Source organism: Strix aluco, chromosome 6 (genome assembly GCF_031877795.1).
Source record: "Strix aluco isolate bStrAlu1 chromosome 6, bStrAlu1.hap1, whole genome shotgun sequence".
Taxonomy (NCBI): domain Eukaryota; kingdom Metazoa; phylum Chordata; class Aves; order Strigiformes; family Strigidae; genus Strix; species Strix aluco.
In genome coordinates, this window is record NC_133936.1 from 18,992,163 (window position 1) to 19,016,141 (window position 23,979).

Sequence of the window (23,979 nt, forward strand, 5' to 3'; positions counted from 1 at the left end):
CTATGTGCGTCCTTCACCTGCCCCCTTCATTGCTTGATAACTGTAGGAAGGACTGGCTGTCTTACCCCAAGTGAAAACTCAGATGAAAACATCTGCATGTTACTTTGGGTTGGATGGGCCACTTGATCCCTCTGATTTTAGGATCCCTAAATCTACTGTCCTCATGTTTGCTGTGGCCCAGCATCCCTGCAGCTCTTGCAGCTCTGAGGTAAGGCAGCCAGTCATGCTTCAGAGTTTTTGCCATTTGTTTTCACTTCCTTAAAAACACCTCAAGCAACAATCCATCAGAAATGTGACTTCCTGGGAGGAAAGAAGGAGCCGACACTTATGAAACACAAGATTGAAAACCACAGTACAGACAGACCAGCTGGATGCTTTATGGATAAACATAACTTAGATGCTGGGTGGGAGCTTTGCTCACATGCTCAGGGTTGCACTAATGGATGGATTTGAGGTTGAGGAGGAATCATTTCTCCCCTGCTCAACCTGGCTTGGTTGGCAATCCTCATATTGGCTTGTCTGCCAGCCAGTTTTTGCTTTATTCCTGCCCATTGCAGGCACTTGGAGAGAGTCCTGGTCATTTTGTTTTGACTATGGGCTAAATTTGAGACAATCAGTTCATCACTGGGGAGAAAGTAGAAATCTTTGGCTCTGTTGTGAGGTGCCTGTGTGGTATTTAGTGGCTTGTTTTAGTTAGACTGAAAGCTGATGGTTTTTCTTCCCAAGTAATAAAGATCTGCTTATTAATGCCTGTAAATTTCTGTTTAAGTATTAACTTATTGGAAAGGATATTTCAGAGGCAGCTCTGCTGAAAGATCAGTTTTTCTGTCTTCTCACTTGCTTCAGGCAAAATCAGCCATCATATTCAGCTCAGTAGTGCAAGCTTCTGGAGCCAGACTGGCTCACCTTAACTGGACAGGATGATGAGGAGGATGTTCCTCCAAACTGCTCTCCTCACACATTGCTGGAGGGGTCCAGAAGTGAGCAGTGAGGTAACAAGAACCTTTTTACTGGGATGGCTGGAGGTGAGAAAGGGCCTGGCTGGCCTGCATCAGTGCAGCACCCTGCAAGCTCTAAGAGTTGAAGGGCCATCATGTCTCAGTCACGTTTGTATCTCACCTCAGAGCTCCTCAGGGAAAGCCCCTTTGACACAATCTTGGGAACAGAAAAGCATCACATGTTTATCTCCAGGAGCCTGGGTGATCCCTTCAGCCTGTTGGTGATACAGAGACTGGAAACTTGTCTCCACTCTGGAGGGCAGAGGACAGATTAAAAGTCAACTCTCTCCCAGTGCCAGGGAAGGCCTAGAACCTGTCCCGCATGCCACAAGTGCCTTCCAGAGGCACCGAGACCTCACCTCACAAATCTCAGTGGGGCTGGAGGTCCCAGCCTCTGCCTGAGGACAGGTGAGCTGCTAGGGCTGCAGTGATGGGCAAGGGTGTTCAGTGAACCTCCCTAGCCTCAGGGACAGACAGCTGTCACCTTAGCTGAAGCCAAGATGTCAATGTGGCATACTCCAGGGAGTATATTTCACCTGTGCAGTGTTTCTGTCCAGAGAGTACCAGAACCAATGCTCCTAATCCACCTTTGCTGCAGTCCTGCTGGAGCACCTGCTTAACTCTTTGAGGACCTTGGACCAGATTTTTTTTTTAGAGAGGAATGATTGAATAACCTGAGTCAAGCAGCTCAAGACAGGTTTAACAGGTGATCATCTAATCCCTACTAATCATTTAGTATATATATTTAGGGCCCCTCCCCTGTTGCTCCTCAGGGTCCCATTTTCTCCTGTGTTGTCTACAAGAGCAAGTAAACAAGCTCTGACCCATCAGAGTTATTTTTCATGCATAGCAGCCTCTTGGCACAGGTGATGACAACTGCCTGGTTTCTTTTGGGACACTTGTCCACTCAGCTTTTTCCCTGGATGTTTTCTTAATGTTTCTCTTCTGGCCCAAATGGCCACAAGTGCTGACAATGCAGTGGTAAATGAGTAAGTGCCAGGCAGATGTAAGAAAGGATCACATCATACCATTATGGACTTGTTCCCTTCCAAAATTTGTCCAGGTCAGCAGAGAAGAGAGATCCAGAGTGGTATGCTGCCTCATGGTTTGAAAATGCTGTAGTGGTTTTGCTCCTGACAGAGTCCAGTTCATGTTGTGCATCTGCAGCTTGTACTCCTCCATGAATTTAGTTTTCCCATTCTCCCTTCCTGCTCCCTCAGTTCTCTTGTGGAAATGCCTAAGGCCTCTTCTCTGAAGAAGAAAAAAAAATGGATGTGTTTTTTTTGGGCCATGCTTGCAGAGTGGGGATCCTGCTGCTGGCAGAGTCATAGCTCTCTGATACCTAGGTGCAGAACTGGTGCAGAGAAGACCAGAGAGGCTTGGAGGGAGCCTGTGTGCTGGCTGGAGTGGGCTTTGTTCTACACTGTTCATGAACTATGCATTTTTGAAAGCCTCCTGGCTGGTGAGAACATTGAGCTGTGGGGCAGTTTCCCAGTGGAAGAGACTAAGTCCTTTCACATCAGGTGTGACTGGGCAGACCTGGAGCAAACACGTCTGGGGCAATGAGCCCACTTCTCGTCCCCAGCTCCCTCCAGGAACAGAGCTGCTGTTTCAATTGTGCAGGCTTCTGCAGGTATCACAGGGATCTCGTAAAGGGATCCCATGCCAGGTTATTCTTTCCCTGCACTGGCAAGGGTGCAGGCTCAGAGCTGAGAAGGGGTGTTTGCTTGGCACCTGCAATGTGCTGCAGCAGTGAGCGCCCGGCGAAGGACTCACACGGGTGGCTCACTGCAGGGGGCAGGGTGACCTCATTCTGTCTTCAGCCTGCAGCTGCATGGCTGGCCTCACCCTAGCAGTTATGGCAGCCTGAGGACTCCAAGAAAGCAGGCAGGTGAAACCAGTTAGATCAGTGCTATAGATCATGGTTCATTCTCTGTGGAATCCATCAGTTTCTTGCTGGCACCTGGGAAGGCTGACAAGCAGGGATGGAAATGAGTTAGAGACCAGAGCCCCAGAAGGGAAGGAAAAGCCCAGGTTTCTTTGGAAGGGTTGCTGTGGGCCAGTTTGCTTCTCCAGGCTGCCTGTATGAAGTCTCCTATCTGTCTATCTTGGGTCTTACCATCTAGCGCAGCTTGGGATGCTGGGTGGGAGATGGCATATGGTTGAATCCAACAGTGGGAAGCAACTGAAATAACTTTTGTGAAATGCCAGCATCGTGCTTGAGGAGGAGGAAAGGAGGGCTGGGATGTGGCTGTGGTGGAGGGGAATAGTCACATAGTCTCAGCTGTGTTGAAACAGGGTGAAGAAGATGACCTGATAGCTGAAGAGTGGGTTATTGAGGAGGAGGAAGCTCTAGCAGGAAGAAGGCAGCAACTGAGGCAAGAAGAGTGCGATTGCATTGAAAGAGAAGTGGGTACTTCCCAGAGCAGTGCTAGAAGTTAATAGCTGTCACCGGACAAAGATTTTGAAAGCTGCATTATATGCATACATGCCATCAAGCACAAAGGATGTCACTACTTTATTTGGTTTCTCATCTGCTTTGCTTTCCTTCGCTCTTGACATAGTAACCTCTCCCAGACACTTTGGCTGCTCCTATGGAGAGTGCAGGGCCAAACCTGGAATGTGAGTAAGCTTTGCCTCAACCTCCCCGCAGTCAGAGACATGATCCTACCTGTGTTTTTGTGAAAGACTGTTCCTGGTCTCCTGGGAGCAGCTGCTGTCATTATTCATAGTCATGAGTGCAGTGTGTAATACCTGTCCAGCCTAGTGCAACTGGAGGCTGGTCCCCTGCTCCTCCTAACTGGATTTCAGTAACAATCAAGTAACCTTGCATTGATCTGTCCCTGTCAGTAGTGAAGGTGGGAGATTGACTCTGTAGCAAAAGAAGGGAGTTTACTGTATGGTTTCTGGCCAGAGAGCTCAAATAGGTAGGAACAGGAATGAAAGAATGACTCTAAAAATAGGGAGCAGATCTGTGCCTTATTGACTTCCTTTTCCAGTGCTGAGGTATAAAGCTCTGGAAAGGGGCATGTTTCTGGTAGGAAATCAGAGCATGGGCCCAGGTGTCATGAGCTTAGTTGTCCTTCTCCCCATTCTTCCAGGTATTCCAGTACCCCAAGGCCTCCCTTTCCAGAGAAAAAGTCTTGCCAATGCACCAGACCAGCGTTGATGGGGTAGAAGACATGTCCATGCTGGGAGATCTGCATGAAGCTGCCATCCTGCTTAACCTGCACCAGCGCTACCAACAGGGTAACATCTATGTAAGTGCTGAATCGGGGCCACATCCCTTCTGGCTAATGATTTTTGTTTAGCTTCAGGACTGCCACTTTGTATGTGAAATACTGTTTCCTGAGCATCGTTTCATGTGGATGGAAATGGAGGTTTTTTTCTGCCTTTGCAGCTCCATCAGCCCTCTGAGATCCTACCCCTACCAGAGGGGCCTCTCTGCATCTGTGGAATAACTTCAAAACATGAACGTTCACCTCTAGGCTCCGTGGTAATTGTGCAGCTCTGTATCCTCCATGAACATCCATGTTTTACAAGGTGGCATTTACATTCCCCAGATTCCCCATTATTGCTGTTCAGAGGTTTATATGGCCAAGCAGACTGGAAAGTGCCGTGTACACGGGTTGTTGCTGAGTATCCCTCCTGATCCAGATAAAGCTACTGCTTGACAAAACGAGGAAAGCAAACCTGTTGCCTAATTCTTCTGCTTTTACATACAGTTGTGCCTTTTTTGAGTTGCTCTGCTCTCCTTGCACAGATGAATACTCAAAGCATCTCCTGATTTTCCTCTTGGGTGTTCAGGAAGGAGGCAAGTGTCAGGAAAGGCACTTGTGAGGGAAAGCACACCTGGAAGGAGGCATCCCTGGAGTGCTGGGAGGGCAGTGTGCTCTGCTGAGACTTGGAGAGGACGAGGAGGATATATTACAAAGACTGCCTTACCTTGCTTTGCTCTTACCTTGCTTGTCCATGCTATGTGCACCCAGAGTTTTTCAGATTATGACAGGAAAAATGTAAATCTCTGTGTTGCATAGCAACTGTTACCTAGGCAACCAAACCATATGCACCTGTATTCCAGGAAATGATCAATAAAGTGACCCTGTTTCTGAACCATCTCCTGCACTGGGGTGCAGAGGAGACTGCAAATTCTGGTTTTTGTTGCTGTAGACCCCCTTGCCTGTTGTCTGTCAACACAGCCTTGTGACCCTGTGGCAGTACCCACGTGGACACACTCTTTTGATGGCCCTTGTCCTTGCTGCTCTTCCTGACCTGTGTTTTACACATGCTATGTGTTTATGCAGCTCTGCCCATTTGAGTATATTCCTCCTGTTTCCTCTTCCTCACACTTTGAGATGAGGCAGGTTTCTCTCCCTTTTCAGCCTGTGCCTTGCAATAGAAATGCCACAACACCAGCACTGTGACAGTGTCACAGCAGCCGTATCTCCTTCAGCCTTTCCTCTAGCTCTGATCTGTCATTCCTTCTCCTGTTCAGCATTAGTTCTGTGCTTTCTCCACCTGTGTGTAAAAGTGTTAAAGTTTAAATATGATGTCATTTTTTGCTGGTGCATAGTGCATGAATGTCAGCTGTGCATCTCAGATCTGAATTTTTTGAAGATCTATGAAGGGGCTTGACTTCTGTAACATGCTTAGCACTGGGAAGAACCCCTCAGTGAAGGACTGTAAGCCTCTCCTTGAGTGGGACTGTGTCTGCGTATATGTTTGCACAATGCCTGACCTGGACAACACCAAACTTGTACAAGTGCTGTTTTGCATTTCTGCAGTGCAGACATTAATATTGCAGTTATCTTATCACTGACTATTAGGTTTTGCCATAGCCCAACTGCATATAGTTTTCAGTTAAGCAGAAATTGAGAATGTCAGCTGTAGTGCCACCTAATGACTTGCAGTGATCTGTGAATACCATGCATGTTACAGGGCTTGAGTTCATTTAATATCATCCTCAATGGTCTCCACAGATAAGAGTGTAGTAGGCTAAGGTTGCAGATGAAGCTGTACTGAGAGGAGTTATGCCTATCAGTCAGGGCCAAAAATATTTGGAAGGAAGTAAGAGAGATCAGAAACAGATGAGACATACCACAATTTTCTGGAAAACAAATTCACCCAAAGGAATGGGCAACCTGGAATACTGGTAAGTAGTATTAAAAATAATAATAAAAATAATGAGAGGATGGAAAACTGAGAATGTGAAGTGGACAACTGCTGTGAAAAAGGACAGTGCAGTTCTGAGCTGTATGTCTGGAGGCATCCTGCCATGAGCTCCTGAAGGGGATTCTTTCTGGTCAGGGACTGTAGGTAGCAGTATATCTACACTGGTGGGGGTACCAATAATTAATGTGCTACAGGAATACTGACAATCTCAACAGTATCTTTTGTTTTCCTAAGAAATACTGTTCCAGCTCTACCAAATTGCTTAAGGAAATTATGTGACCACAGCAACAGCCTGAAGCTTTTAAGAGTGCATCTTCCCCTTTCATTCCTTCAATTCCTGTATATCCCTTAATAAAAGAAGTGGCTGGAGAGTTGCCAGTCAGAGAGGGACCTGGGGCTGTTGATTGACAGCCGGCTGAACATGAGCCAGCAGTGTGCCCAGGTGGCCAAGAAGGCCAATGGCATCCTGGCTTGTATCAGAAATAGCGTGGCCAGCAGGGACAGGGAAGTGATCTTACCCCTGTACTCAGCACTGGTGAGGCCGCACCTCGATTACTGTGTTCAGTTTTGGGCCCCTCACTACAAAAAGGACATTGAATTACTCGAGCGTGTCCAAAGAAGGGCAGCAAAGCTGGTGAAGGGTCTGGAGGACAGGTCTTATGAGGAGCAGCTGAGGGAACTGGGGTTGTTTAGTCTGGAGAAGAGGAGGCTGAGGGGAGACCTCATCGCCCTCTACAACTACCTGAAAGGAGGTTGCAGAGAGCTGGGGATGAGTCTCTTTAACCAAGTAACAAGCGATAGGACAAGAGGGAATGGCCTCAGGTTGCGCCAAGGAAGGTTTAGACTGGATATCAGGAAGCATTTCTTTACAGAACGGGTTGTTAGGCGTTGGAATGGGCTGCCCAGGGAGGTAGTGGAGTCCCTATCCCTGGAGGTGTTTAAGAGTAGGGTCAACATAGCGCTGAGGGATATGGTGTAGTTGGGAACTGTCAGTGTTAGGTTAATGGTTGGACTAGATGATCTTCAAGGTCCTTTCCAACCTAGACGATTCTGTGATTCTGAAAAGTAGACCCAACATAATGTGAGTGATTATAAATGAGTCAGGGGCTGTACTGCCACATTTTGTGCTGTCCCTAGCTCTGTCATATCTAACCACCCAAGTAGGATACATTGTCTTGAGAAGCAGACATGCCATGCATGGCTTGTCCCGCTCTGCAGAGTTCTCTGGGGATGATCACTCCTTGCTAATAGAGTGGCTGGTTTGTACATGGTTGATGCACAGATGCCACTGCTGTTAAAAATTGTGGATAGAAATTGTAAGGGACTACAGGTGATGACGAGACTGCAACTGGGAGATGGAAAAGTTTCCTAGAAATGCTTTTGAAAGAGATGGCTGTAGTGGAAGAAGTTCTGGAAAGGACTGCAGTGGGAGCTCTGTTCCTTGAGAGAGCTGAAACTAGAGTGGGAAATGTGAAATGAAACATCTGAGGGGAAAAAATTCTGTGAAGGTCTGGGAGAACTGTTAGGATGGACATCTCTGTCTTGTAGCCTCTGGACAATGTCTGTTGCTCAACTGCTTGTACAATGCTTTTTCCTGATCCATGTTTTCTCTTTCAGTGCTTTCCTATTTCCTCCCACCTGTCTTGCCAAATATCATCTGCTTGCTTATTGCTTTCATCACCAATGAATTATATTTCTGCCCACCAAGGTCCATGTCAGAGAGTCGTCAGGACTTGTTCCATGCTAGCCTGTTCATACTGATAATGCAATTAGGCCTAGGTGAATGGTTTTTTTCCCCTAATGATCTCTGACTGCTGCTTTAATACATGAGTCTTAAATTTTGTGACTACAGCATCTTATCAGTCCAGCTTCTGCCTTCAGAGCTTGGCATTGCAGTATGGCCCCAGATTTCATTTGGCAGGGAGAAAGCCTGTGTCTTTCTTGTCACCAAGTGTTACATTTACAGCTTCTCCAATGGATGCATGCAAATCCTTCTGTATGTATGTGGTGACGTTTTGGAAATAAAACTAGATGTTGTCCCTGGCCGCAAAGCTTGGCACCTATTGCAGCAATCTAAGTGTTTCCTCTGTCACCCCTGCTGAGAATGGGTATTCCTGGAGTAGAGCAGCCCAAGATGTCCCTGTGAAGGAGGCCACCGCACCAGCAGCAGGATTTAAGATGGATGTTGACCATATTACAAAGCCACTGTTAGGAGAGAGGCGTCACCACTGCTCTAAACTACAGCTCTGAGAATAACTGGGTTTGAGCTGGTTGGCTGAACCAAAAAAGTCATGCCCCAAAAACCAAATTTTATTTCCTTCTGACTTCACAAAGGAATATGTTTGAAATTCAATATTAGACTTTGGGTATTTTATTTTAAAGCTTACTAAATCTTTTCTTGAACTGTGAGATTTTCAAAATAAATATTTTCAAAATAAAATGTTTAGAAAACATAGAAATATTTTGACCTGAAATCCTGAGCTTCATCTTCAGCTGTCAATTTTGATTTGGCTTAACAAATGATTTAAACTGCTCCAAACAGCATTTTTCAGCAGAAGAAGAATGATACACTTTAGTGGCTCTTTGCATATGTGTGTGTGTCTGTGTCCCACTTCTTTGTTCAGGAGGTGCTTGAACACTGCCAAGCCCCCTCCATGTAAGACTGTGGATATAGGGGCATTGAAGGTATCTCCTGGTACTCCTTCAGTCCTGGCTCTGCTTTTCAGCTTCAAGCACAGTGCAGAGTAGCTGGGGATGAAGATAGCTTCATGTTTTTAAATTGTGTAAGCTTAATTTAGCAAAGACAACAGACTAAGAACATTTTATTGTAAAGCAGCAAAATTCAAACTTCCCCATCCATACCCATTTGTGCAGCCCCTGCCCTGGGGTTTGACATTCTTTGCCAAATTGGGGAGCTCCCTGTTAAAGCCCAACTTCCTTACTTAGGCTTTCTCCCTTCACCATGAGTTATTTCAGGGTCTGGGTTTGTCGTGATTTTTTTTTTTTTTTCAGGAGCTTTATTTCCTTGCTGTGTTTTGTTTTCTCCCCCTAGACAAACATTGGTTCCATCTTGGCATCAGTAAATCCCTACAAACCCATCCCTGGTCTGTACAGTGTGGATGCCATAGACCTGTACAGACAGCACCGCCTGGGTGAGCTGCCTCCCCATATCTTCGCCACCGCTAACGAGTGCTACTGCTGCTTGTGGAAGCGTCATGACAGCCAGTGTGTTCTGATAAGGTTAGAAATGAGAGAACCGGCTACTCCCTGACTGCATTACATGCCTTGCTCCTGCTGCTCTGTTTGCGATGACATCTGCCTAAATATTCATGCCATCCTCCCTACCCTTTGCCTGATCCCTGCTTGCCACAGTGGAGATGCCACATGATTATTCCTGGAGATCACTTCTCTGCTGTGGGTGGGATGGTCATTAGCTATGTCTGTCCTGGATTTGTGAATGAAATGTATGTTTTTTCTTAACAGCGGAGAAAGTGGAGCTGGAAAGACTGAGAGCACCAAGTTGCTGCTGAAATTTCTGTCAGCCATGAGCCAGACCTCCCTCGCGGCCCCTGCATCTGAGAAGAGCACTCGTGTGGAAGAAGCCATCCTGGAAAGCAGGTACGGTCACCCTCATGGGCACCGGCGTGCTGGGGCAGCCTGCCTTTGGCGGGGGCTCTGCCTTCTGGGCAGTCAGGCTGCGGATGGAGCCAAACCTCAGTGGACGGAGCCAAACCTCAGCAGTGAGGATCATGCAGCTGAACGGTGTCATGTCAGGGGAACGCAGAGGTCACCATCTCCCTGGGACACCTCACACTGGCTGCTGTCCCAGCTGCCCATGGCTGAATTAGGCTTCTTTCCAATAGCAGTACAGGGTGCTCATGGCAGACGGAGAATTAATGCTCTAGCCAAGGCTGGGATTTCTCCTTCCTTCAGTAACTCATCCCCTGTGCCCGCCCAGCTGCACCTTTGAGCTCACCCGCACATCACTGCGCTGTCCCTCCTTCCAGCTCTATGTCTCTTGTGGCAGTGACTGGAGGGGACATGGATAACGTCCCTCGCTGGCTGTTCCACATTGTCTGTGTCTCCCACAGCTCTCTGTTGTGGCTGTGCTCGTGATGAGTCTCCATCACACTCTGACTCCTGGTTTCCTCCTTTAGCCCCTGCTCTCCCCTGGCCTCTGTGTTTCAGGCCACTGGTATGTCTTGCCCTCAGAGGACCTGTGGGTTGCCTTGCAGCTCTCTTGCTGTCCAGACAGGTGATTTCACAGAGAAGCATCCATGGGAGCTGTAAGGGGCACAAGCAAGGAGGTTTGCTTGGGGCTGTGGCAGGGCCCGTGTGGGAGGAGGCCCTGGGCTGATCAGAGCTGGTCTTAGCTGGAGGTGGCACCAGGGAGTAACCACCACCCACCAAAACCTTGCCAAGGTGTCAGGCAGGCAGGGAAGCGCATGGAGCCCAGATCAGATGTGTTTTGAAAAGAAACTAGCAGCCATGAGGGCATAGAGATGCGCTCTGTGGCAGATCCTTCATGCCGAAGGAGGTCCTGACACTCCTGAGGGACCGTGGCCCACGGGTGACCCACACTGGAAGAGGGACACCAAGGAAAAAAGTGTCAGGAAAACCTGAAGAAGCAAAGTGCAGCTGAGGAAAGAAAACCAGTAAGAGGCAACGTGCAGCAGAGAAAATGGGGAAGCAAAGAGCAGCAGAAAGAAACAGTTATGTGTGTGACCCCAGCCTCCTGTGCTGCCTGCTGCTTTGCGGGGGGGTGGAGTTGCGAGAGACTGTAACCTGAGGTAAAAATGGAAGCTGCGGCTAAGAAAAGGAGAACAATAAGTGTTTGACTTTCAGGTAAGCCTTGGGAGGATGGAGGAAAGATGTTTACTTAAGTGTCTGTTATTGTTCATGTCCTCCTTTTTCTTAACTCCTGAATTCTATTTAATGAATTAAATTTTAAAAAAATTTCCCAACACAAGACTGTCTTGCCTGTGACTGGAGGACCTTGCTGGGGATCTTGCAGTTTGGTACTGTCAAGGGTGAGGCTGCAGGTTGGGCCCAGTTTGAGCCTGTGATAGTTACAGAAACATTCAGAGTAGTAAATCAGATGTCTGCAACAGGATCTAGTTGTGTAATAAGCTGGAATCCTTTGAACCATCTGTGTAAAAGTGACTCTCATGAAAGAGGCATATTTCAGGGCCCAGAGAGTAGAGAGAAGGAATGTTTCCTGGAAGACAGTGACACAAAAAAGTTACTAGTAACTGTGGTGAAAATAGCCTAAGCAGACGTGCAGCTCTAATGTGGCAGCTGCAAGAGCATTGCAGTTTTTAGGATCCTTATAAGCAGAGCAGCACTGAGCAGAGGGTTGCTGCCTTTGGACCTGGTGCTCAAGAGACCATTGTTGGATGATTTATTCTTTGCAGGTGTGCAGATTTTACCAGGGACATTGGCAAATTGGAAAAAGCTCTTGAGTGCAATACAGTCATGACTCGAGATCTGCAAAATCTGCTTTAAGGCAAGAAGCTTAGAAGGCTCAAACCTGCTTAGTGGTTAAGCAGTAACTTGCCTGTGATCCAGAAAGCTTACGATAGTTGGTAGGTGATTCCTGAGTGTGCAAGATCCCACAGCTGTGAGGTGAATTGGAGTAAGGCTTGCAACCCATTTTGTGTACATCTCTAGTGCTACATGAGCTATTGCAATGAGAGTGCAAGAGAATTTGGTTTGTCACCTTTCCCTGAAGAGGAGAAGCTGAAAACCTGTCCCAGGGCCAGAAGCCGCTGCCACGCCTAACAAGACTGCTTCATATGTCTGCAGCTCAGCTTCACTTGCTCTGTCACTGGCCCTCCTTGGGTTAGCTCATGGTGAATTTTCATCCTTGCACCCCAGCACATACCCAGGAACAATGCTGGATTCTTTCTCCATTTCAGACAGCATTATAAACAAAGCTGTTACATCAGCTTTCTATCATTTGCTTGTGTGTTGTAATGTTCATGCTGGGTATATTTCTCAGAAATCAGGCTCTTAAAACTCCCTTGGCACTGTTGATTTGGTCTGTTTTCCATCTTGAAAATATCCATCAGTCCATTAAAAATTCTGCTAACTTTTGTCTCACTTCTTTTTCTTGCTTGCTTCACTCTGAAGCTCCCTTCTTCATGTTGGATGCCACTGCTGACAGCACAGCCACCTTCCCTGTTCATCCCTCTAATCTTTGAATCTTCTTTTTTACCTTTGGCTATGCATCTGAACCCTAGAGCTGCATATGTTGCAATATTTCTAAAATCAAGGCTTCACTTTCTGCTGCTCTGCTGAAACTGATTCCCATCGTTTTGAGTCCTGCAACACACCCTGTCCACGTCCAGCCAAGCAGCCAGCATCACTTTCCTGATGCACTGCTCTGCCTCACACAGTTCACTGCTGCATCAAATGCCACGTTGTGATGTGCCCACTGGTGCAGGCAGTTGGCTTGGCCCAGGCACCTGCCCTCACGCCTGGCTGTATCAGCTCACCCACACCTCTGCCTTGCAGCTGCTGCCAGCCTCAGCACCCATGTGCCTGTTCCCTCCCCCATCCCTGAAAGACTTCTGCACTCACGTGCGTGAGCCCATTGCCAAACTAAACTATAAAAATACTTCCTTGTGCTTTGCTTATCTAATTTAACATGATTTAGAGCCATGAAGATTGGCTGGCTGGTTACAGCACTCTCACTGCAACTGTGGTGGTCATATAACATAACCCTGTCCTCCCTTTTTCTGGTTATCCCCATTAATTTTTGTTGATTCATGGCGTTGGTGTGTTCAGTGGGATATTCCTGTGCAATGTCCTTATTTACATACTTGTTTCACAGGTGTGGGTCTTGGGAGTTCAGATTCTCCAGGGCAAGGAACTTACCTCCTGATCTGTGCACAGAGATTTCTATGACTGGGATTTCTATGGTTGCAATGAGTTATAACAGACTGATTTAATTTCTTGCTCTTGTTTATTTAAAGGGATATTTTCAAGAGGTAAATTAGGAAAATACTGTCTGAAGTTTTCTGAAGGTTGTTGGGCCTTTTCCACAACCACTTAACTAACACTTGCAAGGCCTGAAGCTTTCAGCAAACTCCAGTAGTATCTGTGGTTGTGATTATTTGTCATGTTGTTATTATTAACTTGTGAATAATCCTGTATCTGCCCCTCTCTCCAGTGGGACCACACAGTAAATTGATAGAGATGTTTAAAAAGCCAGTATTTCTCAGGGTAATAATGGCAATAATTTTTGTTAAAAACTCTGTATGTTTTAAAATTAGACATAACCACATACAGGCTGTTCTTGTAGCATCTCCATGTCTCCTTGCTTGTCAGGCCTTCAGATTATTTTAGAATTGACTAAATTGCAAAAATTAATATTTTAATCCTGGATTCAACATGTCAGTTTGAATGGTTTAGGCTTTTCCTTTGTACTGTTCTGTGGAGCAAGAACCAAGTTGCATTTTAACTCACCATTTTCCATGTTGTATGAACCTCCTGAAGACAGGAAGGTGACCAAGAGGTGAAATTATTCAATTCATCACCCATCTGAAGTTTGGTGATAGACATTTTTGCACCATTTTTTTCCCTGAAGTGAATGATGTGACTCTATAGATTTGAAAACTTCATTCTAAGAGTATGTGTATAGTCCCTCTACATGGAAACCATGTGGCTTGTATCAACCTAAGCAAGATTTAAGTAACAAGGGCTTGTGTGTTCCAGTATCAAATTTCAGTACCAAACAAATCAGTTTAATATTAGGTTTGTTTGTTAGTTTGAAAATGTTTGCCTGTAATTTTAAGAGATGGCTTATACTGTCTTCTCTTTCAAAGGTAGAAGCAGGAGCAAAGAAGTATGTGGTTTAAAGCTACAGAGTGTTTGCCCTATATGTCTGATACTTCTGAAAATCCTGAAAAAAATACAAACCCATTTCATGGGATGCTGCTGTATTAAGCACACAACCTGGCAGGGTCTTGCCACCTTTCATTTCCTGAAGCCACATTGGTGAGGAATGCCCTCAACAGCACGAACAGCAGCTGCCCATACTGATTGGGACTGATTTAATTAACTCCAATCCCAAAGGTTTAAAATTTATCTAGCAACATGTTAAATTGCTCTTGCCTCTTTTCTTGCCCTTGAGTTCCTCCTGCTTGTCCAGTCTCGTGCCGTAACAAACAAATCTCACGTGGCAGTGCGCACTGTGCAAGTGGCAAAACGCTGGGCACGCACTTTATTTTAATGGTATCCCATCACCAATAATGTCTTCATTGCCTTGTTTCTGCAGCCCTATTCTGGAGGCCTTTGGAAATGCCAAGACAGTTTATAACAACAACTCCAGCCGCTTTGGCAAGTTCATCCAGCTGCACTTCTCTCAACATGGACACATCCAGGGAGGCCGAGTAACTGATTGTATCCTTTTCTTCAGTGGACCAGAAATGGATGGAGTAAGTGAAGATGAGGAGGAGCTCAGAGTGGGTCAGGAAATCCCTCATTATGGTTTCTCAAAGCCAGTTTATAACTGGGCAAATTTGCAACTTAAAGGGGGAAGAAATGTTTATTTTGTGGCTCTGCAGCACCTACCTCTGAAAACCTTTTGTCTAGGTACTATATTAGGTAGGGACATAGTTTGACTCTTCACTTTGGCAATCACAAAACTTGATACTTAAATCCTAGAATTTGCTACCTAGGAAGATCCCTCATGTTGACTGCATCCTGTTTTTCCCAGAAGATTGTTCCCTTATGTTAGCTCTGCCAATGAATTCATGGTTTAGAAAAGTGAGACCAAGCTAAGAATCAATATATTCTGCACAATATTTGAATGCAGAGGAGAATAGGAATTCAGAGGGCCAAATATGACTCCCTGTTTTGGGCTGCCCATCTCCAGTAGTCCTTGTAACTCTAATCATAGAATCATAGAATGTCTCCAGGTGGAAGGGACCTGAAAGGATTGTTGAGTCCAACTACCTGAAACTAAATCATATGACTAAGAGCGTTGTCCAGATGCTTCTTGAACTCTGACAGGCTCAGTGCCGTGACCACTTCCCTGGGGAGCCTGTTCCAGTGACAAGAAGAACAGGGGAGACTAGGTATAGTCAAATCATGTTGTGCTGTGACCACTTTCTTCCCTGTATGTCCACGTACCCCTCTCCCAAAAGCTTTGACATATGTTTTGTCTATAGGAGGCAGCTAAAGCTGCCCTGGCTACATTTCTTGATGTTGCTATTCAAAGCTGCTGATGACTGCAAATCACACCAATTTCCACTGGAGTAGCAGTCAGATGAATTTACTACTGTTGTAAATAAGAGACTTGGATTGTTTAGTCTCTGCTCTTTGTGCTGTCGGTAGATTAAAGATAGCAGTCTCTTGCAGAAGCAATGAAAACTGATGCAAGACTTGCTGTGTGCAATACAGATTTTCAGATTAGAGTGGCCTCTCTAATCTTTCTAGGTGTCCCTAATGTGACTCATCCTTTATTAGGTTACTTCACCATTGTGCAGGTCCTATGCTCTATCTGACTCTGCCCTTCTAAGTAACTCCTTGGACATGGAGTAGAGAGGAGAATCCGAGATAGTGTTTTTGACCACTTTCCAAAGTGTCAATTATTTAATGATTTGTTGCTTGTTACAGGGTTCATCCCAATGTGTCTAGAAGATTCTTTGCCAGTCATCAGGAGATCTGTGCATATGTCATTTGAATGTTTTCTCCTTAACATGCTGTTCAGATTTACTGGAAAAGGTAGGCATCACCTCTACTGACTGCTGGGTGAGCCCTCTCCTCATAGCATGGTGGGGCAGTGCCAGATCTCCTCCTGGACGATGCTGCCTCCGTCACAGCACACAGACATTAGCTCTTTAGGTGCTCCTACTGCAACTGTCCCAACTGAGGAAGAGGATGGTGGAGGAACAATGTTTATTCTATATTTGTCAAAGCCTGTTCTCCTCTTTGATAAAGTCCGGGCATTACAGAGAGACTCCAAGAAAAAGCTGTTTACCAAGGGGAAAGGGAGAGAGAACAAGTACCTGGAAACTCATTTCCATAGAGAGGAATATGGGGGTACAACTCCAAATGGAGAGATCTCTGCTCCAATGTAGTTTACTTTGGACTCAGGAACTCACAGAGGAGCAGGGCCAGAACTGACAAGGTTCAGTTTGTCCATGCACGTACTCTCTAAGTGAGTTCAGGGAAGTCTGTACATGTTCAGTTGCACAGCCACACATGTCAAGATCTTGATGTAGCACTTATTTAGACAACACCATCACTGAAGTGGAAGAAGCCCCTCTTATGCTGGCCCTGGAACTTTTACCTGTATCCTGGTCCTCTCTTTGCCTTTGCAACCACAAGTGCAATCTCTTTCTACTGGCTACTCCTGTATTCTTTGTTTCAGAACAGAGTGGTACACCAGAACCCTGGAGAGAGGAATTACCACATCTTTTATGCTCTGCTGGCTGGTGTGAGTGGGGAGCAGAAAGGTAATTTTATTTTCTGGGATATGGCTCTGTCCTTTTTCCCGTCCAGCATGTGAAGCAGGTGTAAGTCAGTTGGAGCATGGATATTTCAGGTACTTGATATATAACTTTTTCTTGAAGGCCATATGGTTTCCATTTCATTGGAAACAGAAAGGGGGATTGAGAGAAGAAGGCTGAGGATGACAGAAATGCTATATGAGAAAAGACACTTCAGGCATTCTGAGCTGGAGGGAAAAGTCTGTGCAAAGTGATGAGGTAATGAAACTGGCTAGAGGAAAAGGAAGGGTGAAGAGTCTTGATTCAGATGCTGATGGGAACTGTTCAAGGAGTTCAAAGGTTGGACTGACAGACATACTTTTACAACAGACCTTCAGTATGGGTAACAGGAGAGACAAGAATTAGAAAGACCAGCAATGTAGAGGAAGGACTAGAGTCAAAACATCTCTAGTATCTAAACAAAGGGTTTATAGCTCTGTACATGTGGAAGGGAGAGGTGGGTCTGGAAGAGAGCATACAAAGAAAGCTGCAGGCTGTAGAAGGATCCTCTGTGTAATGCAGCACCACCTTAACAACATTTGTGTGTACCTGCCCTGGGCACTGCTGAGCATTGATGGTCTTGCTGAAGAGGTCAAATAGGCAGGCAGGAACATATTACAGTTGCACTCTGGTTTTGAGGGGCTGGGGAATTTCTTTATGCCTTTGTTCTGTGTGTTAGAATGATCAAATCGAATAATTGGGCCTGACACAGAGTGGAAAGGAGTAGGGCTTCAGCTCTAGAGAGTTCATGCAGGAATGGCCACATAGGTCAATTCACAGAATCCATCTAAAACAAAGGAAAATAGTGGGGATCATGGTTATCAGCAAGTACTTAGGGAAAGCATACAAAACAGATTATTTTCTTCAGCAGATTCCTGCTATTCTTCCCCATCTCCCTTTCCAAGCTGGTGTCTCAGGCTGCTTCCCTTCCCTCATCTGTAATGTGTTTCTGGCTCTTGATCATTCTTGTCTCCTTTCTTCACAGATCTTTTAGTTCTTCTGTATCCTTTTTGAAATGGGGAGTGAAACCTGCAGATAGTATTTAAGATGTGGTTGTGCTACAGTTGATATGTACAAAGACCTAATTCTGGTTTTATGTTTAGTTCTGTGTTCCTTCTAGAACTGAAGGAACTGAACTGTTCAGTTTATGACTGCTGCTCAGCTCTAAGATGATGTCTTCAGAAAGCTTGCTGTGACTCTGAACTCTGTCTCAAGTGGTGATGCCTAATTTAGAGGTCATTACTGTATGTGTGTACTTCAGATGATTTTTCTGTACACTTTGTGAGATTGAATTTCATCTTCTGTTTTATTTTGTTTTGCTGAGTCAATTCAGTTCTGAAATAGTCTTCTGTGACTCTGCAGCTTGGGATTTGACTGTTCTAAATCATTTTGCATACCATCTGCAAGCTTTACTACCGCACACCCTCCTCTTCCCCTTCCCCAGTGCATTCACTGTCTAGGTGTGGCTTTTGAGGGATATGGAATCTATTCAGATAAACTCTCCGTATGGTAAACATACACACTGTTTTGGGGGACCACGACCATAGAATGAAAAGGCTGATTGCTAAATAAATTGTCTTTCTCCTCCCTGCCTCTTTTTCCTCTGTTGCAGAGAGCCTCTCCCTCTCCGAGCCAGAGACTTATCGCTACTTGAATCAGTCTGGTTGTGTGAGTGATGAGAACCTGAATGACGTAGAGATGTTCAGTAAGGTCATGGTGAGTCCTGTCCTAACTCTCCTGAACTTCTGGGCACAATCTCATAGACTAAATGTGCTGCAGAGTGTAGATCTCACAGGCAGAATTTATTTGCTCTAAGCCAAAATTTGGTGTTTGATGAGTCTGAAACTCAGCTCTACCTGTTCATGGTAAAAACAAGGCTTGAAGCGTGGTTTTAGTGTAGAGAAATGGGGAAATTTGGGAAACAGTCAAGGATGAATAATAATTTAGAATGACGGAGACTTTGGGGAGCATGAATGCACCCCCCCACCCCATAATGTTTCCTGAGAGCCATTTAGATGGCCTGATGCCGGAAACCTCACACTGACTATTAGAAGGGGAACAGTTTGGTCTGAAGGCAGTGTTCTCCAGAAATATTCTGGTAAAGTTGTATCACCTGTGCAAATGGCGCGTTCTGAAATAGCACACAGATTTCAATAGACATCTGTAACTTTACCAGAGGTTATGGGTTTAGCAGGATGAATATGCAATTCACGTTTTGTTTGGTAAGTGGTTATTGGCCTGAGGGCTCTAATAATGTAGGTGAAACCAGATAGGCAAGGTGAGAGGAGTCAGTTTAGGATTTCAATAGCTTCTGCTTAGGTGTGATTGAAGGGAAGGAAATGTCTCCTGTGCAGCAGAGGTTTCAGTGGCAACATGGCGTTTATACTTCAGCTGAGGAGATGCCTGGAGGAAAGAAGGGAACTAGAACCCTGCAGGGCTCCAGTGACAGGGCGAATGCATGAAAACTAGGTCCTACCTCTCAAAGTCAATTTATGCCCCAAGAGCCCTAGCTCATGTGCATGCACTAAGACAGAGGGAATGTGCCATACTTCCTTGTCATCTGGTAACCTGTTTCTAACCTTTCAGCAGTTAACGCTGAAAGCCTGGTTTTAAATCTTGCTGCATAAATCTATTCTAAGCTAGAGTAGGGAGTTACATGGATCAGAGTAAATTAAGTACATTATATGGATCTGTCCTTCAGGGAAGACAAAAAGGCAGAATGTGGAAGCAGTTCAGTGACATCTGTAACCTGTACTGCCAGTGTTCAGGGAAGGATTTCCTCACACAGGCACAGACAAACACATTCTTCCTGTGACAGACAGGCAATGGCATCAGCAAAGTCCAACTTGAGGACAGGGCAAATGCCCTCCTGCCTTAGATGGGGAGAGGGTAAATGAAGGAGAGAATGGGAGACATTGAAGATCACTGACAGATGTATAACTGAGAGAGGGGCTGTGCCATCCTGTTTCACTTTGATTCATGATGACTATAATTCTGTTTTACGTCTTATATGGGCTGGGCATGAGTGTGGTGGTTGCATTGTACTGTGCCTGTATGTATAGCCAACATTAGCTGTATGGTTTTGCATAGACTGCCATGAAGGTGGTGGACTTCAGCACTGAAGAAATCAGAGACATCTTCAAACTTCTTTCTGGCACACTTCATCTGGGAAACGTTGAATTCATGACAGCTGGTGGGGCCCAGGTTACAACAAAAGCAGGTAAGTGGGACCCCAGCAATTTAGTAGACCATGCAAAGCCCAGTAAGGCCCCCAGTAAAGCTCTCCATCGTTCTTCCTCCCTCTGCTATGCTGACCTGCAGTGCCTTTGCAAGCAGGTTCCTTGCCGTTTAATCCTGCAAAAGCATTGCCACAGGATGCATAGCTCCAGAGCACCGGTATAATTTAGTTGGGCTGTGGCCCTGTGATCCATTTGTTCTCCTGGATCCTCTCAGACCGAGTCCACGGTCTCACAGTTTCTCTTTTGCATTGAAAGAGCAGGAAGAAATAGGAACAGGGAAGAGTTTAAGATAAAAGTAGTCTGTTACAGACTTTCCCACATCTTCCTTTGAAGCATCTGTTAGTGTGCACTGTTACAGTTATCCAATCTGAGCTGGTCTGGTAAAGTGAATCCCTAAACAGACAAAAGCAATAATTATATACTACAAGTGCTTCAAGTCTTAAGTTAATTGCCTCTCTCCTTGACATCCAAGTTTAGCAATCCCATGCTCAGACTGCACTATTGTGCCTTTAGGAAAACGTAGCTTCTCATTCAATAAATATTTTGCTGGTGCTGAGCTTTACACAGTGCTCTGGTCTTCCTGTTGTCAGCAGAAAGGCTGACTTAGGAGTGTCTGTGGCACATAACGGGTGCTGACCCTGACTCAAACTGGATGTGTGAGCTTGCAGCTTTGGGTATGCCAAAGAGAATTAAGTAAAGGGGGTGTGTTTTATGCTGGGGCTTAGTCACTTGCCTTGTAGGAATCCCTGGGATTTCCTCACTGAGCTGCAGAATATGGATCCCCCCATTAGTGATGGGGATCCATGCAGAAGAAAAAAGTGTGTCCTCCTTTGTTATTAGTGCTGAACATTGCCAGTGACCTCCTGGGCTTAGACTCCTTTCAGCTTTCTGAAGTACTGACACAGAGGTCCATGATTCTGCGTGGGGAAGAGATCAGCTCCCCTCTCACTGTGGAGCAGGTAAGTGTCCTAGTGTATACTACTGCTTCTGCCACTTCTACATTTCCAGGCCCTCTGTCTCCCTCTTGTATCATCCATTCAAGTTTAGGGTTTCCTGTTACACCCCCTAGGTGCTCAGCTGTGTCCTCAAGTATTTCGCCCTCGTTGGTAGTTCAGATCCCCATGTTGACTCTGCTTTTTAGGCTTTACGGGGGAGTTCACTTGCAAATGGCAATGCACAATGCTGGTTTTAAGTCACCTTCACTCACCAGGAATTGGTCATGCTTGTGTCATGCGGAAGGTACATCAGATGCTTTGTGGTAATTGCATGTATGCATGCTTTTACCTTGCAGAACTCCCAAGTTAACGCTGCATTTACTGGAAGATAAAAGCTTGCACAAAGTTACCACAAAACATCCAGCAGATGGTAGGTTGTTACCCCACAGTAGCTTCTTTGTGTATCCATACAACTGCAAAGGAGGACCAAATAAACTGATAGGTAGTTTTCATCTGCTGAACCTGTACTGTGTGCTGGAGCCCATCCTGCTTATCTCTTACATTTCTATGTGTTTCATTACAGTGTTGTGCTTACTAACTTTGATTTGTGGTGTTGCTGATCACTTGAGGGCACTCTTGGTGTTTTAGGTCAATGAACAGATAACTGTAGAAAATCTGTTAGTAATAAAATGCAAGACACTGGGAAACAAGGAATAATATTACTAGGATGGAAGAAGCATTATGTTATAGTAAAATGAACGTCTATAATGGAAATCTTGTGCTGGCATGGACTGCAGAAGGTTATCAATCCAACCCCTATGTTGGCAGAGAAACCAGAGTTACTAGGCTCCCTCTGACGGATGTCTGTCTAACTTTCCTTCGGATTTCCCATGGAAGGAATTTCACAGCCTCCTTAAGTATCCTGCTGTAGCTGCAGTGGAATCTGGAGCTGAAAAGATTTTCCTCATATTTAGATTACCATTGACATCCCAGCTGCCCACCTTATAAGCTTCTGCTTCTGTGAAGTTTTTCACGTGGTGTTCTCTTTTCTAAGCTAAACAATCCAGTTCCTTCAATGTTTCCTTGTAAGTAATTTTCTAAATCTCTTCTTCTTTCTCTGTTTTCCCACATCTTTCAAGAAGTGGAGTGTCTCTAACTGGACACCGTATTCAAGCTGAAGTCTCAGCAGCGGTCATTGCAGCCGAGTAGTCACTTCTTTTCTTACTGTGAACACACCTGCTAATATATCACAAGCTAAGCTTTGCCTTTAAGAAATGGTATCTTTTCATAGTCTGTGACCTTTCTTTGCAATGAAATAGTGTGAAAATTATTTTTCATCCTATAGTCTGTGATAGATATCCTCAGTGCCACAGTTTCTCTTGTCAGCTGTCCATGCTAAATAAGCCACGTCTTTCTATATCAGTGCATAAGGATGGATAACAAATAACACCAGAGACACTCCATGCAGTCCAGAACAATTGTACGCAAGTACGCAGTTGTAGGATTTACAAGAGTCTCCCTGAACAGAGCTTTCTCTGATAGTATAGCAATTCCTGACATTTGTGCATGTTGGATCCCACATGTACTTCTTGCAGCCCAGTGAAGTACTAAGACTGCAAGAAAATTCTTATAACAAGTGGATGGTACTACTTAGCTGTCTTCACTAGGTGAGCCTGTTGCACTGAACACTGGGCCTGTAAAGACTTGTTCCAGCTTAAGCCCTCATGTACTGTGCCCACCTATCCCACTTCTTGCTGCGGGGGATCCCTGCAAGGGATTTCTCATTGTGTAATGGGCTCATTACCCATCTGAGCTTTGACATTTCAGTGGGCTGAATGGATGAACTGGCATGAAGGCGGGCAAAGCTGGGAGGATGAAAGGAGCCTTTGAGAATCTCATTTGAGCCATATTGTGGGGAAAACAGCTTTGCTTACAGCGGGATGGGGAGGTCCTGTTCCTGGAAAATGAGTCTAACTTACTGTGTAGCCAGAGACATTACAGAGGCATGGCCTTGAGGGCATTCTCAGTCCCAACTAATAAGACAGATCATCTGATGGAGAGGAGGAGTACCCAGAGAAGGCACGTGTGCCCATGCTTTGAAATGTTCTGATCTGTGGAAAAGGGAGGTTGCTGTGTGTCCTCAGCCTTGGGCTGCTGGAGAGGGGATACTACCCAGGAACAGAAAGGAGGAAAATAATAGTGATATTGGGTGAAAAGAAAGATCTTGCAGGCTGGGCCTCAGGAGCTTGCTGAGAGGGGCTGAGAGTATTCAGAAGCAGTTGGCCTGTGCCATTAGCAAAGCACAACAGGAGAGGTCATGTTATTCAGGCTTGCAAAATTGAAGAGGATGAGGATACATTTAGAAGATCTCTGTCATTGCTGGTCAGGCCTACTGTAGGAATTACCCTGGTGTCACGGCTAAGACAAACAACCTGTAATTGATCCAGATACTGCAGTTTATTTATAAAATGACAAGATTATAGGTTTTACCCTACTTGATTATTTCATATACTTGCTCACTCATCCCTCAGCATTACGTTCATTAGATGTCAACTTCTTTTCCCAGTTGGGAGATTGCTGCTTGTCCAGGAGGGTCAGGCCGAAAGTTGTGTTGGTTCATGTTGTATACCTTCTTGCAGTTACCAGTCTTGGGAACTACCAGCTGAGGTCCTTGGGCATACCCTGACACTTGTCTCCACATGTCTCTCATCTCCAGGATCTTTCCCCACTTCCAGCGTCTTTCTTCCAGTCAAGATCTTTGCTGTCTTCTTTTCTGGCCCCTTTTTCTACTCTCTGGGATCATGTCTTCTTTTGGGGAACTTTTATTTTAGGCCTCTTCTTCTTTCCAGAACTCTAAGCCTTGGTTTCCCAGTCTAAATAGTGTATGTGCAGAAGGACAGCGTGCGATCAGCCTCTTAATTCGTGGTTCTGACTCATGTCTCTTTATTAATTGGAGGATTTTGGGTGTGCCACTTTTGTTTAGTCCAAGTTTTATCAAAATTTACAACCAGCCCATTCCTGTTACAGCTATCGAGTAGCATGCTTTCACTTGAGATTTCAAAAGTTCGATTTCAGACATTCATCCACACACTTACTTACACCCAATTAACTACCTGTTAGTGATCACAATTTATTT

The 23,979-nt window shown here is 45.4% G+C and overlaps 1 protein-coding gene across 1 annotated transcript in view; it reads left to right on the plus strand.

Moving 5' to 3' along the window:
- The window catches only part of LOC141925211 (unconventional myosin-X-like), a 97,508-nt gene that overhangs the window by 15,772 nt on the left and 57,757 nt on the right, over positions 1-23,979 (plus strand). The window contains exons 3-11 of the mRNA XM_074828949.1: positions 4,100-4,258; positions 9,223-9,410; positions 9,654-9,788; positions 14,452-14,576; positions 15,889-15,902; positions 16,552-16,636; positions 18,282-18,385; positions 19,760-19,889; positions 20,749-20,867. Coding sequence (XP_074685050.1) covers positions 4,100-4,258; positions 9,223-9,410; positions 9,654-9,788; positions 14,452-14,576; positions 15,889-15,902; positions 16,552-16,636; positions 18,282-18,385; positions 19,760-19,889; positions 20,749-20,867 — 1,059 coding nt within the window. The remainder of the gene's footprint in view (positions 1-4,099; positions 4,259-9,222; positions 9,411-9,653; positions 9,789-14,451; positions 14,577-15,888; positions 15,903-16,551; positions 16,637-18,281; positions 18,386-19,759; positions 19,890-20,748; positions 20,868-23,979) is intronic.